At 37.1% G+C, this 15,038-nt stretch overlaps 1 protein-coding gene across 4 annotated transcripts in view; it reads left to right on the top strand.

The window, feature by feature from the left end:
* LOC110664185 (uncharacterized) overlaps positions 1-15,038 on the top strand; it is a 69,749-nt gene that overhangs the window by 21,113 nt on the left and 33,598 nt on the right. For 3 of the 4 annotated variants that reach the window (XM_058153809.1, XM_058153810.1, XM_058153807.1), the window contains one exon: positions 1,356-4,030. In XM_058153809.1, the coding sequence (XP_058009792.1) occupies positions 1,356-4,030 (2,675 nt within the window). Of the gene's footprint in view, positions 1-1,355; positions 4,031-4,148; positions 4,348-15,038 lie in introns of those variants that run through there. The other variant, XM_058153808.1, reaches the window with a different exon arrangement.

The raw sequence follows: 15,038 nt of genomic DNA, 5'->3' as shown, positions 1-15,038 counted from the left end.
AATGAAATTTGCCAATTCCAGTATTTATTGATGTCTAAGTCTCTAAGCCAAAAGAATCTAACACGGTGCTCAGAAGTACTAGGGAGTTTTGAGGGCAGCTTCAGTCACGAACTCCTCAAGGCAGTTCGGATGAAAGTAGTGTCCAAAGTAAAGAAAGGTATTAGCCACCTCATAGAACAAAGGAATAGATGGCTTACCAATAAAGAGCACCGGTTTAATCTCTAGCCAAGAGCACCAGTTCAATCAGTCGCTCCAATAGTAGAACTGTTGCTCCTAACCAAATTCTCAATAATACTAATCCAGTAACTCACCTAGGATTTTATGTCACATCAGCAATCCTTGATAGCGATTCTGAAAGTGAAGGTGCAAACTCTAGGTTTAGAAATCTTTTAATAATAATTCCGAAAGTCAGGATTTTCATGCAAAACTGAACATCAACATATCTTCACTTTCAGAATCACCATTCCCAAAGTGAATAAAGTCTCTTTTTTGTATAAAATATCTTTGCGTTGTGTAAATTATTTTTTATATTTAAGTATTAAAATAATTAAAAATATTATTTTAATGCCACATCAACAAAATTAACAGTGTCATACTAAATGTTGTGGCTTGCTAACAAAGCGTTACCATAGGGTACCATTTTGTCACCCTAAAGTGAAAAAATGAGTGAAATCACAGGGCATTTTTTTGTAATTTCCCATTATTTTATATTCTATATTAGCAACTTTCTCTTCCTCAGCACCTTTTACCTTTTGATGGAAAGAAGATGGAAGGTTATCAATTGCTAACAGTGCAAGTCACAAAGTGAATCACAGACCTTGAAGTAAAAAATAAGTGAAACCGCAGGGTACATGATAGAGTTAGGAGTTTAAATCAAGAATCAGAAATGAAGAATAAGCAAAATTTCTTTATTCCAATAGCTGAGTAACAATTAAATCAAGGAATTCCAGATTCGTTCAATAATAAGAAAGGACAAAATTAGACTCAGCTACAAATAATGAAAAAAACAATCGCAGGATCAATGTTCCTGCTCCCAAGCAAATATGTCAGAAATATCAATAAAACCAGGATGCTAATTACTTTCAACAATCCCCTATTAATAGACTTCTTCTGTCCTTATCATCAGGAGATAGACCTTCCTCAATCCTTGCTAACAACCTGAGTTTATCTTCTCTAACAAATTGATTTCTGGATTACCTTTATCTGTAACTAGTTGGCTAGTCTTTTCTCCTCCCGCCTTTTTCCTTCTGTAGTAAACTCTGAGTTGTCTTGGGCTGTTAACTTCAACTAGGCCTTTTCCTTCATCTGTAACAGTACCCTTTTGTAATTTCCCCTTTAACTTATTCCCACTGCAGGTCAAAACTATTTGCAATGTGGGGAATCTGCTAGAGAAAGAGCTGGAGAATGTTTCTGTCTTGCTGGATGTTATAAGCTTGCAGCAGAAGTATATGCTAGGGGCTTCCATTTCTCAGAGTTCTTGTCTGCATGTACCAAGGGAGAACTCTTTGACATGGGCTTGCAATATATTCAGTGCTGGAAACAGGAAGCGACTGCAAATAAATATAGGAGCAGAGAAATGGACAAAACCGAGAAAGAGTTTCTGGAGAACTGTGCTTTTCATTATCACAAGCTAAATGATAATAGAGCCATGATGAGATATGTTAGAGCGTTTAATTCCATGGATGCAATTCGAACTTTCTTGAATGCTTTAGGATGCTTTGATGAGCTTTTGTCACTGGAAGAAGAGTTTGGTAACTTCCTGGAGGCAGCAAAGATTGCAAAGCTGAAAGGTGAACTTCTAGTTGAGGCTGATCTATTTGGAAAGGCTGGACACTTTAAGCAGTCGGCAATGCTTATTCTATGGTATGTGTTTGCTAACTCTCTGTGGTCATCTGGGAGCAAAGGCTGGCCTTTAAAGCAGTTTCCACAGAAGGAGGAGCTTTTGGAAAATGCAAAGTCATTTGCAAAGAATGAATCGAACCAATTTTTCGAGCTTGTGTGTTTGGAGGCTGAAATTTTGTTGCATGACCAAAGTAACTTGTTCATTATGAAACAGCATCTAAATTCTTCTCAGAGACATAACAGTATAAAAGGTGAGATCTTATCAGCTCGAAAGATTCTTGATGCCCATTTTCATCTAAATAGCTCAGAGTATGTGTGGGAAAATGATTTGGTTCTTGATCTGGCAAGCTTTTTGGATGAGAAGCTATCAAAAAATGAGGTTTCAATTGAAACTCTGATTTACTCTTGGTCATTTTGGAAGGATAAGATTGTTAACATATTTGAGTGTCTTGGATGTCTTGAAACTCAAGATGTTAGTGAATATGGAAGTTATGGAGAATTCTGCTTGAACTACTTGGGAGTGCAAAGGCACTTTAATAATCTAAGTCCCACTTTTGTTCTTATAAACTCTGATGCTGATTGGGTGAGAGAAGTAGACTATAGATATATAAAAAGGAATGGGAAGAGGAATGGGAAGCTCATTTCTTTAGATGTTCACCATTTTGTCTCTGCTTCTCAGAATTATTGGTCTTCTGAGTTAATATCTGTTGGCATGAAGGTTTTGACCAATCTTGAATCTCTTTATGAATTCTCAATTAAGAATTCATTTTCTCTCTTCTGCCAAAGCAGGTCCCTTGCTTATATCTTTGAGATTTCCAAATTTCTTTTGAATTCCAAGTTTCTGGTCAGATGTCACAGTGATAACAAGGAGTTGCAGAAATTTGTAGGAATGTCGACTAGACATTTCTTTAGCTACATATATCCTCTGGACTGGAGAGAATCACTGAAACGGAATATGGTTTCTTTCAGGAGAACTGAGACTTGTAGTAATCTCTTAAGAGAAATGATTTTCGAAAATGTCCACTTGAAGAATAACTTGTCTTATGGGAAACTGGGAAGAATAGCATTAATAATTCTTGGGTCTGGTAAGCTCTATAATGGACTACATGCGAAAATCATGGATGGTTTAAAATGGAATTCATCTTGGAATGATTTGATTGAGGACCTTTGTAGGAATGCAGCAATGGAAAATTTAGCCGGCAATAACATAGGACCAGGAGAGCTATCTCTCAAGAGGATGCTGCATGGAGCTTTGATAGATGCTTATAATGCCAACTGGGAAAAAGAAGAAGACTACATCTCACCTGTTTGTTTCTTATACCTTGTTGAGCGCCAACTGATTCTGTTATCTTGCTCCCAGGGGTACTTTCTTGCCACTAAATCTTCTTTTGTTGAATGGCTTATCTACAAGGATGGAAATGGCAGCCAAACTTCTAGATTAGGGGAACAAGCACCACAGTATACAAAAATCATGCTAAAAGCGATGGTTGAAATTGTTCATCAGTTTCTTTATGACAAGAAAGGTACCATGGAATGGATCAGAAAATGTCGTGAAAATGTGAAGGATGCATATGCGGTTGTGGTGTTGAGGTTGGTTGTTATAATATGTTTGCTTTATTTGAACTTTGGAATTTGCGGAAACACACTTCATGACTTGCTGGGAAGGAACTACATCACCGAACAACTGCCAAGGGATTTTTATGATGCCCTTTGGAAAAGAAGGAAGCGTAATTCTTTCTCTGTGGATGTAAATGTGTTAGCTGAAGCATTTAACAAGATGGGCAATTCTCTAGTGATTGTAAGTTTGGGTAAAAATTATTCAAAAAATATTTGTCCAGATGCCATTTTTGTGGACATGAAGGCCAATCAAAGAATGGAGGATAGATTAAGAGAACTATTTCCAAGGATTGATGAAGCTGCTCAAGATCACACAGTAGCAGTTGAACTGGACACTAGCAGTTCACGTGAAGGAATAGATCCTCCAGACACTTGTGATCAAAGGAAAGGATCCCAACTCCCATCTTCAATCATCAGTCTTACCACAGATGGGAACACAAGCATTAAAGAAAAATGTAAGGGTAGACTTCCTTTGATCCCTGGCCAGCTTTGGGAACTACTTGAAACTTTAAAATCAAGGACTCATGGAGCAGATGAAAGGAGCCTCGTTGTAAATGATTCAACAGTGAAGGTAATGCCAAATTCTTTTATGTCTCACTACTTCTTTAAGCATGTGATTAACTCAGAATTTTAATAGTATTTGAGCTTATTATGTTGCGATTTTATTTGATATGAATTCAAAATTGTAGGTTGGCTGTGATGGACCTGGGCCACTAAGAGTATATTCTAGAAGGAAGATTAAAGAAAATGCTAAAGGAATGGCTGTTGAGCTGGACGATTCTGGAAGAAATTAAAGGATGAGCTGGAGGTTGTTACAAGAGGAGGAATGCATGTGCGAGAAGGACAATATAAGGAGAGAATAATGTAAAAGAAAGGGGGGGGAGGGGGGGGGGGAATATTGTATTACGAGGGTATTTCGGCTTGTAGCTGGGCCAAAGCTTCTTAAAAGTCTCTTTGGTGTTACTGGTTCTTGTTATTGTAATTGTTGAAGACAGTAGTAAGAACTCAGTGGTCAGTGGTTGTATTGCTGATTGAATCCTTAAATTGGTAATACATATTCAATTCCTTCTTTATCCATTTTTCTGTTTCTTTTTTAATTTCCTAACTCTATCAATTTGGTCCGACCTGCTGGATCCAAAATAGCGTGAATGCCAAACACTCGGATGGATTCTAGAGTAGATGCGATAGAGAGGAGTTTAGGTGCATTAGAAGAAGGAATGATGAGGATGGCAGGAGAACGGGAGCAGAATGAGAGAAAGGTAAGTGGAGTTATGGAGGAGATGGCTCAGACAAGGAAACGATTAGAGAAGCTAGACGTATTGGAAAGCATGATAGCACAGTTGCTAAAGGGAAAAGTTAATGAAACAGAATCAGAAGGGATATGTCACACCTTACCCCTCCGTAAGGCATAACATGATCCCGTAGAATACTTAATGAACTACCGAACTTCGCCTACCGATAACCCATTAAGTACCCTACCCTACAAGGGATTTTAAAATGATTTTCTTATATTTTGGAAGTGGTGAGCATTTTAGTGAGAATTAAAAACTATTTATTCAAGTTTAAATACTAGTAAAAATTTTTGTCCATTTTAATTTTGCCGCAAATTTTATAAAAATTTTGACAGAGGTCCCTCTGTATTTTGAGAAACCAGTTCTTCAAAGACCTGTAAAAAGCATTTCCAAAAATATTTCACAACTCCCAACCTTCAATAACTCAATCATCTCAATTCAATGCACTTCAAAATAATTTTACAATACAAATCAAGTTTTCTCATCTAAAAATATTTAATATTTCTATTCACAAAGCATAAAGCAGAAAATCCATATGTACAAATTTTAAATTTACAGAAGAGAATCCAAAATAATATTATTACAATTTATTTACAACTGCTCAACTACATTGATACATACAACATTTTTATATTTACATCAAGATTATCTACAAGGGTATAAAATAATACCCGTACAAAATGGTCAGAGTAGTCTCGATTTAACAAAGACTCACTCGCCGCTTTCTCCTTGTTCTTATCTCATGATAAAGAAAATAAGCTATCGCTGAGTATAAAAATACTCAGTGGTGCACAATAAAAATTTAAAATACAATAATTAAATCATTCATTGCCAAACATACTTTAAATATTTCACAATCTCATTTCACAAGTATCAAAGTTCATAATAACACCATTTTGTCAAATAATCTATTAAACACAGTTTAGTCAAACAATTTCATAAACACAGTGTTGCCAAAGTCATACACAACTTAAGCCATGACACAAAATTTTCGATCAATGCCGCGTTGTACACCACGACAAAGCAATCTCAACCCCATTAATCGAAACCAATGAGGGAGGTGGCTAGCTAGCTAATGAGTACTCATTCGATCTACAACCTCAAGGAGCAAGCCAGAGAGGGAGGAAAATAAACGATCTCAACCCCATAAATGGAGGAGGAATAATAAGTAACTGTCATGCTAAGTGTGAATCAAAAATTCATTTCAAACATTTCATTCAAATATTGCATACAAAAATCAAATCAATTTCCAAAGTTACAATTTGATCACAAGGTGACAACACAAAAGTTCATAAATTCATAATGCGTACTAAATCAATTTTTCAAGGATAAAATGCTTAAATAGGGTTTATTGTGCACAAACCTCAAGCGAGTCGTCCCTTAGCCTCGACTCGGTTCCTCGGGTTCCTTCCCGATATTCTTTTCAATTGAAACACACAATTTTACAATGTTTCAGTACTAGAACTTAACATAAATCCAAAATAAATTTAACCTCACAATTACCTAGCTCTAACGTGCTAAATTCGATGTTCTTTAAATTTTGTGTTTCGGGTTACTATTCACTGCACTATTCAAGTCAAATAGTTGACTTTCTAAGGCTTAATAGGTATGGGAACTCCAACTTCACCCACATACCACATTTTGGTCATTAAACTTGTTGATTTTGGTCATTTTCTCAAAACTTAGGTCATTTTGGCAAAATTGCCAATTTTCGGTTTTGGAGCTCCGAAGTTGCACTGTTCCATTGGTCAATCTACTGTTGGAATTTGGCAAAACTTCCTTCATAGAAATGTTCCTTATTGTCTTAAGTGTATTCTCATTTTTGAATCACCCCAATCGGAGTTTTGTAGCTCAAGTTATAGCCAAAATACACCATTCTTGCTCACGTAATCGCTCATACTGCAACTATGGTTCTGGCAGGTTTTTGATCCAACTTTGTTCAGTAATTTGATCAAGTTAAGTTCATAATTTGGTCTAACTTTCCTTCATACGAAATGTTCTACTATGTCTTAAGTTTCCATCGGTTCAAGAATCGCCTAAATCGGAGTTTTCTAGAGAGAGTTATAGCCATTGGAACTTTACTGCTCAATGGCAATTCTGCAGAATCGCAGGTACAGTAACTCCACTTTGCTCAATAATTTGACTAGGTTAATGGCATAATTTGGGATGGTGTTCTTCATGAAAGTTTTAGGTCTATATCTCATCTAATTGCTGGTAAAATTTCAGGTCAATTTGACCTTCCTAACTCGAGTTATGACTGTTCATTTGGTCAGTTTGGTGCAGTGACAGCCTGCTCTCATTTCACTTTGGTCAATTGGTTCACCAAGTTTTAGTCAGTTTTTGGTCATGGTTCCTTAATGAAAATTGTGCCATTTTATGTCTATTTTCATCCCCAATTGGTGCCATATCAATTGGACTTGTAAAATTTGAGTTTTGGTCTTTCAAAGTTGGCATGGCCCTACGAATTTGACTCCCATTCTAACAATTCCCACACATTTCCTTTGGTCATTATTGACCATTTTTCAGTCCACAATTGGTCAAAGATATCATTTATGCATTTCTCCAAAATTTGCCTCAAAACCCCAGGCATCCAAACCCTATCTCACTAAATTATTGCATTTGTTGAATTCTAAATGTATATGTGATACTCATCCATTCATTTACACTTAACAACTTCATTGTTTGCATCAAAACATCCATTTCAAACATAACCCTAGCTGTCCAATTTCATACATAGTTCCTCAACAATTGTTTTTCTTTTCATATTTTCATAAAATTCTCACTTTCAACCTTAAACTTACACTTATAAACCAATTAAATTAAAAGAGAGAGAATTTACCTCTTGTGAGACTTTTGAATCTTCACTTTCTTCCCTCAATTTCTTCACTCCCTTTCTCTCAATCTTCCAATTTAGAGTTAATTAGAGATTTTCTATAAAGTTTGGGTAGGGTTTATGGAGTGAAGCTAGGTTTAAAAGCTCCAATTTGTGTGGTTATGGTGGATTTTGAGAGAAACCTAAAAGAGAGAGAGAGACGGTTTATGGGTGGGAGGAAGAAGATGAGAGTTTTGTTTTTTTTTTTTTTTATGTTATTTGTCTTAAGTAATAGATTTTTAACTTAGTCAATTTTAGTGGGAAAATTAAATTCAATTATGACATCATAATTGATGTCATCCATGATGATGTCACTACCTTTTTAACTTTCCTTTTTCTTTTTCTTTTTTTTTTTATTTATTTTTCTATTGGTTCTTTAATTTAATTCCCCACTCCGAAATTTTCTTTTCTCCGATTTTATTTGACAGTTAGGTCAGGAGTCAGCTCTCGGGGTCAATTGACCAAATTGCCCCTCGCCGATTCATCCCGGTTTGTAAATAATCCAATATTTCTTCCGGCTCCCTGACCTAATTATTTGACTGACTTAACAGTTCTTTTTCGTGATTTTCTCTTTTCCACTATGTTCATAAGGGTCCTAAGGACCGCAGCGTCACTTTTTACGGTTCGAAATTTGAGTTTAAAACGACTTTGCAGTCGTTCCCGAGGAGGTCACTCATCGCTGTGACTCTCGGCTCTTTTAACCTCTTATGTTCTATTTTTCTTATTTATAGTTAACTAATTAAACATTACTAATTATTTGTGTTTATGGCTTCTCAAGTTGTCTTAAGTGTGGCTCTAATCCCCTTAATTGTCCGGATCGACACCGGTCACCGAAACAGTGAAATCTACCAGGCTATGCAAACGGGGTGTTACAGGATATCAGCCTCTCCATTGCAATATACACATTCGGGACAAACATCTAGCCAGTGCAACCAGGTCCCTTTGGTAGTCACAGACGATTCACAAGTTACTGCCAAAAAAGTGGAGCTACCGAATTTCGATGGACAAGATCCCGTAGGGTGGTTGGCTCGAGCTGACCAATATTTTTCCGCTCATCGAACCAGCGTGGAGACGAAAGTTCCTTTGGCTCTGGTTTGTATGGTAGGTGCTGCATTACATTGGGTACGTTGGTTGAAACAAAGATCACCAAATATGACTTGGGAACAATTATCAGTGGAATTGTTGCAAAGGTTTGGGGGAGATGCTTTTGCTAGCCCTTATGAAAGGTTGGCAGCTGTTCGTCAAGAGGGGTCAGTAGATGATTTTATTGATGAATTTGTAGCAAAAGCGGCACAAGTTCCTGGAATTACAGACAAGTTTTATATTGAGTTTTTCTTGAATGGATTAAAGGCAGAAATACGAGTAAGGATTCGATCCCAGGATACCGGAGACATTTTTCGATTGATGACTTTGGCTCGAGAAGTTGAAAGAGAGCTCTTGCACACTGGAATGACGAAAACTGTTAGTGAGAAATCACCAGATGCAGGAGAACGATGGAGCTATGGTTCTGGGCCAAGTTATAAAGTTGGAGGCATGGGCTTTTCTAAACAAGTCCAACAACAATTTAAGGTTCAGACTGATTGGGTAGGGGCAAATAAAGAGAAAGTTCAGTCCAAGGTTGGGAATATTGCACAGAAAGAAATCCAGAGATTGCCAGCTCCACCATTAACGCAAAACAAGAGTCAGCAGCAATTCTCCAACAAAAGTAGAGGGACTCGTCATCTTTCCCACCAGGAATTTGAAGAGTTGTGAACGAAGGGACTGTGCTATTGTTGCAAGCAGCCGTATCATCCTATGCATGTATGCCCAAAGAAGACGTTACGAGTAATCATTATTGGAGATGACGAGGAAGCGTCGGAAGAAGGCGAACCAGAGGGCGGGGAAACTAATCAGAGTCCTATGGTAATCACAGAGGTGGAGGAGGGCCAATTTACTCAATTGGAACTGCCTTTGTTTTCGGTAGGTGGAATTTCTTGACCAAAGACGATGAAAATTCGAGGAAGGCTGAAGGGGCATGAATTGACAGTGATGGTAGATAGTGGGGCGAGCCACAATTTCATAGCAAATAATCTGGTGACTCAGTTAGGATTACCTGTTCAATCCACTCCCACTTTTGGAGTAAAACTGGGCGATGGTCATCGGTCTGAATCACGCGGTATGTGTACTAATTTGGTTGTGGAATTCGGATCTTTCAATATTCAAACTGATTGTTATTTATTTCCTTTGGGGGGTGTGGATATGATTTTGGGAATTGCATGGCTTGAGACGCTGGGTGACGTGAAGGTTAATTGGGCAAAAATGACAATGTCCTTCAATCACAATGGATCAATAGTATCGTTGACAGGGGATTCTTCATTAACTAGAGCTTTGGCTTCTGTATCTTCTATTGAAAAATTAGATGATGTTGAATACTATACATTACTCTGGAAAGCTTCACCAGAGATGAGACTCACTCTTACAGATGCCAATTTGGAAAGGGAAAAACAGGATCAGCTACGGGTCCTACTAGAACAGTTTCAACCAGTGTTTAATGACAATTTTGGTTTGCCTCCAAATAGGCCAATAGACCATCGAATTCCGTTATTGCCGGGTATCGCTCCAATTAGTGTGCGTCCTTATCACTATGCTCATTGTAACACCCTCCCCGTAGCAACTCCGTACATTCTACTGTTCCAGTGACCAGTGTCGGTCCGGACAACTAGAACGTCCGGAAAAATATTTAAACTAAAGTCAGGAACCATAATTAACTCAAATATTAATAAGAAAAATTTAGTAAAAATGTTAGAAATAAAATACAACTAAGTCAAGTGAGCCAGTGCCCAAGCGATGGGTAACCAGAGGTAAGTTGCGGTTCTCGCAACGAGGAGCCCTAGACCTGGGAAAAAATTCATAAAATAATTTTTGGGACTCCAGAGAAGGGTCATTGAGGTTCCTATGGCATTAGAATGCCAAGAAAATATTTAGAAAAATTTTTCAATTCCAGCAGACAATTTTGACCCGTTAAGCCAAACGGAGGGCATTTTGGTCATTTCGCCTTCAGAGGTGATTTTTGGCCGACTTGTCCAGTTAAGTAAATAATTAATATGACATAAAATATGAATAAACATTACTAAAAATGAAATTGAAAATGAGTAGTGGATAAAAGAAAAGGAAAATGAAATAAAAAGCAATTTATGACATCTTGATGATGTCATTTAAAAGCCATAACCAATCACAATTAAGTAACCATTTGACTAATTAATAAAAGAGATAAATAAAGACCAAGGAAGACCAAAAACAAGCAGCCATCTTCTTCTTCAAAACGTGATCCTCTCCTCCATAACCCTCTATGGAAGTTTTCTTTAATTACTTCCATTTTCCCATGAATTTGCACTATAAAACCCTAAGTCCCTTCACTAAAAGCTTGTCTCTACCTCTTGGGAAGTGTTTGGCAGCCTAGAAAGTGAAGGAAAGTGAAGTTTTAGCTTGGAAAATTCTGCCCTACAAGAGGTTAGTGCACCTATCTACTTAAAACTTTTATTTTCTATGTTAGGGACTTGAAACCAACAAGTATTTGTGAATGAAATGAACCAAACTCATGTGTATGTCCATTAGAGAATTCGGCAGCCCTATTGAAGGTATAGGAATAAGTGTTTTGTTGGTCTTAGAGTGGACTAAAAATGATGTTTAGGATATATATATATATGGATGATGAATTGGTATGCTAACTAAGGCATCTTGTAGAAATTATAATGTGAAGCTAGGGTTTTGGGGAGTGAAAATTGGCTTGGCTTATGAAATTGTTAAAGAATATCCTAATGGTCAATTAGTGACCATTTGAAGGAATTTGACCTTAATTGGGACTGAAATAAAGCATGGCAAAGGGAATGAGTGTGCTGCCTAGAGGGTGCAGAATGATGACTAAAATTTCAGTCCACTTAGGCAGCCATAACTTTGGCTGTGTAGGTCCAATTGGTGTTTGGCCAATTGGACATGAAACTAGGCTTATAATGGCACATTTTTGCTGAAGAAACCATGCCCAAAAGACCAAAGCAAGAGGACCAAAAGTTGGCCCCAATCCGGATACCCTGCAACAGCACCTGCAGAATGACCAAATGAACAGTAACTATTCATTTGGTCATAACTCACTGTAGATATGGTCAATTGACCTGAAATTTTTACAGTAACAAGATATGATATAGACAAACAACTTTCATGAAGAAACCTACCCCAAATTATGCCATTAACCCATTCAAATTATTGAACAAAGTTGAGTTATCAAACCTGCAACTCTGCAGATTTACATTTGAACAGTAATGTTTGGATGGCTATAACTCTCTCTAGAAAACTCGGATTTAGGCGATTCTTGAATCGATGGAAACCTAAGGCATGGTAGAACATTTCATATGAAGAAAGTTAGACCAAATTATGAACTTAACTTGGTCAAATTACTGACCAAAGTTGGACCAAAATCTGCCAAAACCCAAAATTTCAGCAGGAACAGTACCCGTGAACAGTAAACTTATTTTGGCCATAACTTGAGCTACAAAAATCCAAATGGAGTGATTCAAAAAAAGAAATTCAACTAGACAAAATAAGGAACAACTTTCATGTTTACCATTTCCTCAAATTTCCACTGTAACAGTGCTTAATGGAATAGTAAAGTTAAGCTTCAAAAACTGAAAATTTTGTTTCCCTTGGTTTAAGCCTAGAAATGGTAATGGTGATCACTTCCAACAAGTTTTAAATGAAAAATGTGGTATGTTTGAAGTGCCAAAGTCAATGTACCTACTCTCTATGCAAAAGTCAACTTTCTTGTTGACCAATGAAATGAATAGTGACACCAAAAGTTAAAATTCAAAGATTGAAGAATTTTAAAGTATCAAATGCCCTAGTATACCTAACAAGATTGGTTTGGATAGTTTGGCATGCCAATAGGGTATTGTTTTAGCAGTACTGCGAAAGGCTTTATGCCTGTATTCATGGCTTTATGCCCGTATTCATGGCTTTTATGCCCGTATGCATGGCTTTTATGCCCGATTATGTGATATCATGGCTTTTTAGCCATACCGATCGCATACATGGTTGACGCTCTGGCCCCATGGTATGACGCCCGAGGCACCGCGGTGTCAAAGGTTAACGACCCGTTATCCATTCCAGTCGTCCAATATAGGTTACTTGGGCATGGAAAAGTATAACTGTGATTGAACTGATTATTAAAGAAAATACGAAAATTAAGTATCAGGAATGATTACCAAAAATACAAAGAAGCTCAAGATCATGAAGAAAATAATTAACGAAATGCATGAAGAAGTTAATATCATAAAACATGATTAGCCCTCGACTAAACAATAAGTCAGTAATTATTCATCTCTTATGAACACAATAGCAAGGAAATTATTATTTTTATTTGCATATTATATTTTCTTGTATTATTGGCACCACTAAGCTTTATGCTTAGCGCGTCGCTTTTGCAACGCGTAGGTACTGAAGATTTGGACAGAGGGCTTAGTAGACCACAGATTCGGTAAAGCAGCTCACAGTTCTGCATAGTGTCCGTGTCACCTCACCATCCACAGTGCATTGGTAGGACACTAGGTCCCATTTTGTATTTTGAGTTTTTTATAAATTTTGTAATTAAACTCTTATTTTATCATGTGTATTTGAAACAAATGTAATATAATTTTGTATTAATGTAAGTACTTGTAATTTGTGATTATAAATCACATGTGAGAATTTATTTATGATTTGAGTCTAATGATGATGTGAAATGAATGAATGACAAATAAAGGAATTGTTAAGAAAATTGTGTTTGTGAAAGGAAGAGTGAATGTCTATTTATGACTTGTACATGATTAACAAATGAGATGAATGATTGAGAAACGAATGGTTGAAAAATATTGAGATCTTGATAAATGGAGTTGAGATGAATAAATAAGAATATAGGAAGTGTTTTTCACAGGTTCCGAAGAACGGTTTTCTCCATTTTTAGTCGGTACTTTGCCGGATTTTCTATAAAATTTTCGGAACCTCAAATAAATTATAATTTCAAAAAAAAAGGCTTAAATAAATTATATTTCACAAGTTATATTCAAAAGGAAGAATAAATATGAATTAAGATAAAATAGCATGCTTGGCATACTGAGTGGCATAACTTGCTCGGCTACACTGTAGTCGGGTAAGGGGTGTCACACTCATGGACAAAAAGATGAAATTGAGAAATTGGTTGCTGAGATGTTATCTGCAGGAATTATCCAACCTAGTTCGAGTCCTTTTTCAAATCCCGTATTATTAGTGAGAAAGAAATATGGTAGTTGCAGGTTTTGCGTGGACTATAGGGCTTTAAACAAGGTTACTGTGCCTGATAAATACCCAATTCCAGTCATATAGGAGATGTTGGATGAGTTACATGGAGCTATGTATTTTTCAAAGGTTGATCTTCGTGCTGGGTATCATCAAATTCGGGTACACAAGGCTGATGTTCCTAAGACTGCGTTCCGCACTCATTCGGGGCATTGCGAATTTTTAGTCATGCCACTCGGCTTGACTAATGCCCCTGCCACCTTCCAAGCCACCATGAATGACTTATTTCGACCATACTTGCGACGATTTGTATTGGTTTTCTTTGATGACATCTTGGTTTATAGTCAATCTTGGAAGAGCCATTTGGATCATTTGAGATTAATTCTTCAGTTATTGCAATCACACCAGTTTGTGGCTAACCAAAAGAAAAGTGTTTTTGGTTAGGGCACATCATTTCTAAACAAGGTGTGGCAATGGATCCAAATAAAATTGCTAGCGTGCTCAATTGGCCTATACCAAAAACTTTAAAAGGAGTACGGGGTTTCTTAGGCCTAACTGGTTATTACTGTCGCTTTGTGAAGGATTATGGGAAAATTGCTCAACCTTTGACCCAATTGTTACGGAAAGAACAGGCTACTCAATTTCAATGGACATCGTTGGCACAAAAAGCTTTTGAGAAACTCAAGCAGGCTATGACTACTTCGCCTGTTTTGACTATGCCGAATTTCAACAAGCCTTTTGTATTAGAATGTGATTCATCCGGAAGGGGTCTTGGAGCCGTGCTAATGCAAGACAGCAGGCCAATTGCTTATTTTAGCAAAGCATTGTCAATCCATTCTCTTGGCAAGTCTACTTATGAAAAAGAAATGATGGCATTGGTGCTCGCAGTTCTTCACTGGCAACCATATTTGATGGGGAGAAAATTTGTTGTTCACACAGATCAGAAAAGTTTGAGGCACTTATTGCAACAACCAATTACAACTTCAGCTCAACAACAGTGGGTGGCAAAATTGTTGGGATATGATTTTGAAATCAAGTATAAGCCCGGCAATACCAATAAAGCTGCAGATGCTCTCTCTCGTTGTGAGGAGGAATTGAATGCCAACCTGTTACTATTCAGAATTGGGTAGACA

The sequence above is a fragment of the Hevea brasiliensis genome, chromosome 9 (assembly GCF_030052815.1).
Source record: "Hevea brasiliensis isolate MT/VB/25A 57/8 chromosome 9, ASM3005281v1, whole genome shotgun sequence".
NCBI classification, from domain to species: Eukaryota; Viridiplantae; Streptophyta; class Magnoliopsida; order Malpighiales; family Euphorbiaceae; genus Hevea; species Hevea brasiliensis.
Note: the sequence above shows the minus strand (reverse complement) of the source record. Positions and strands in the feature narration are given on the sequence as shown.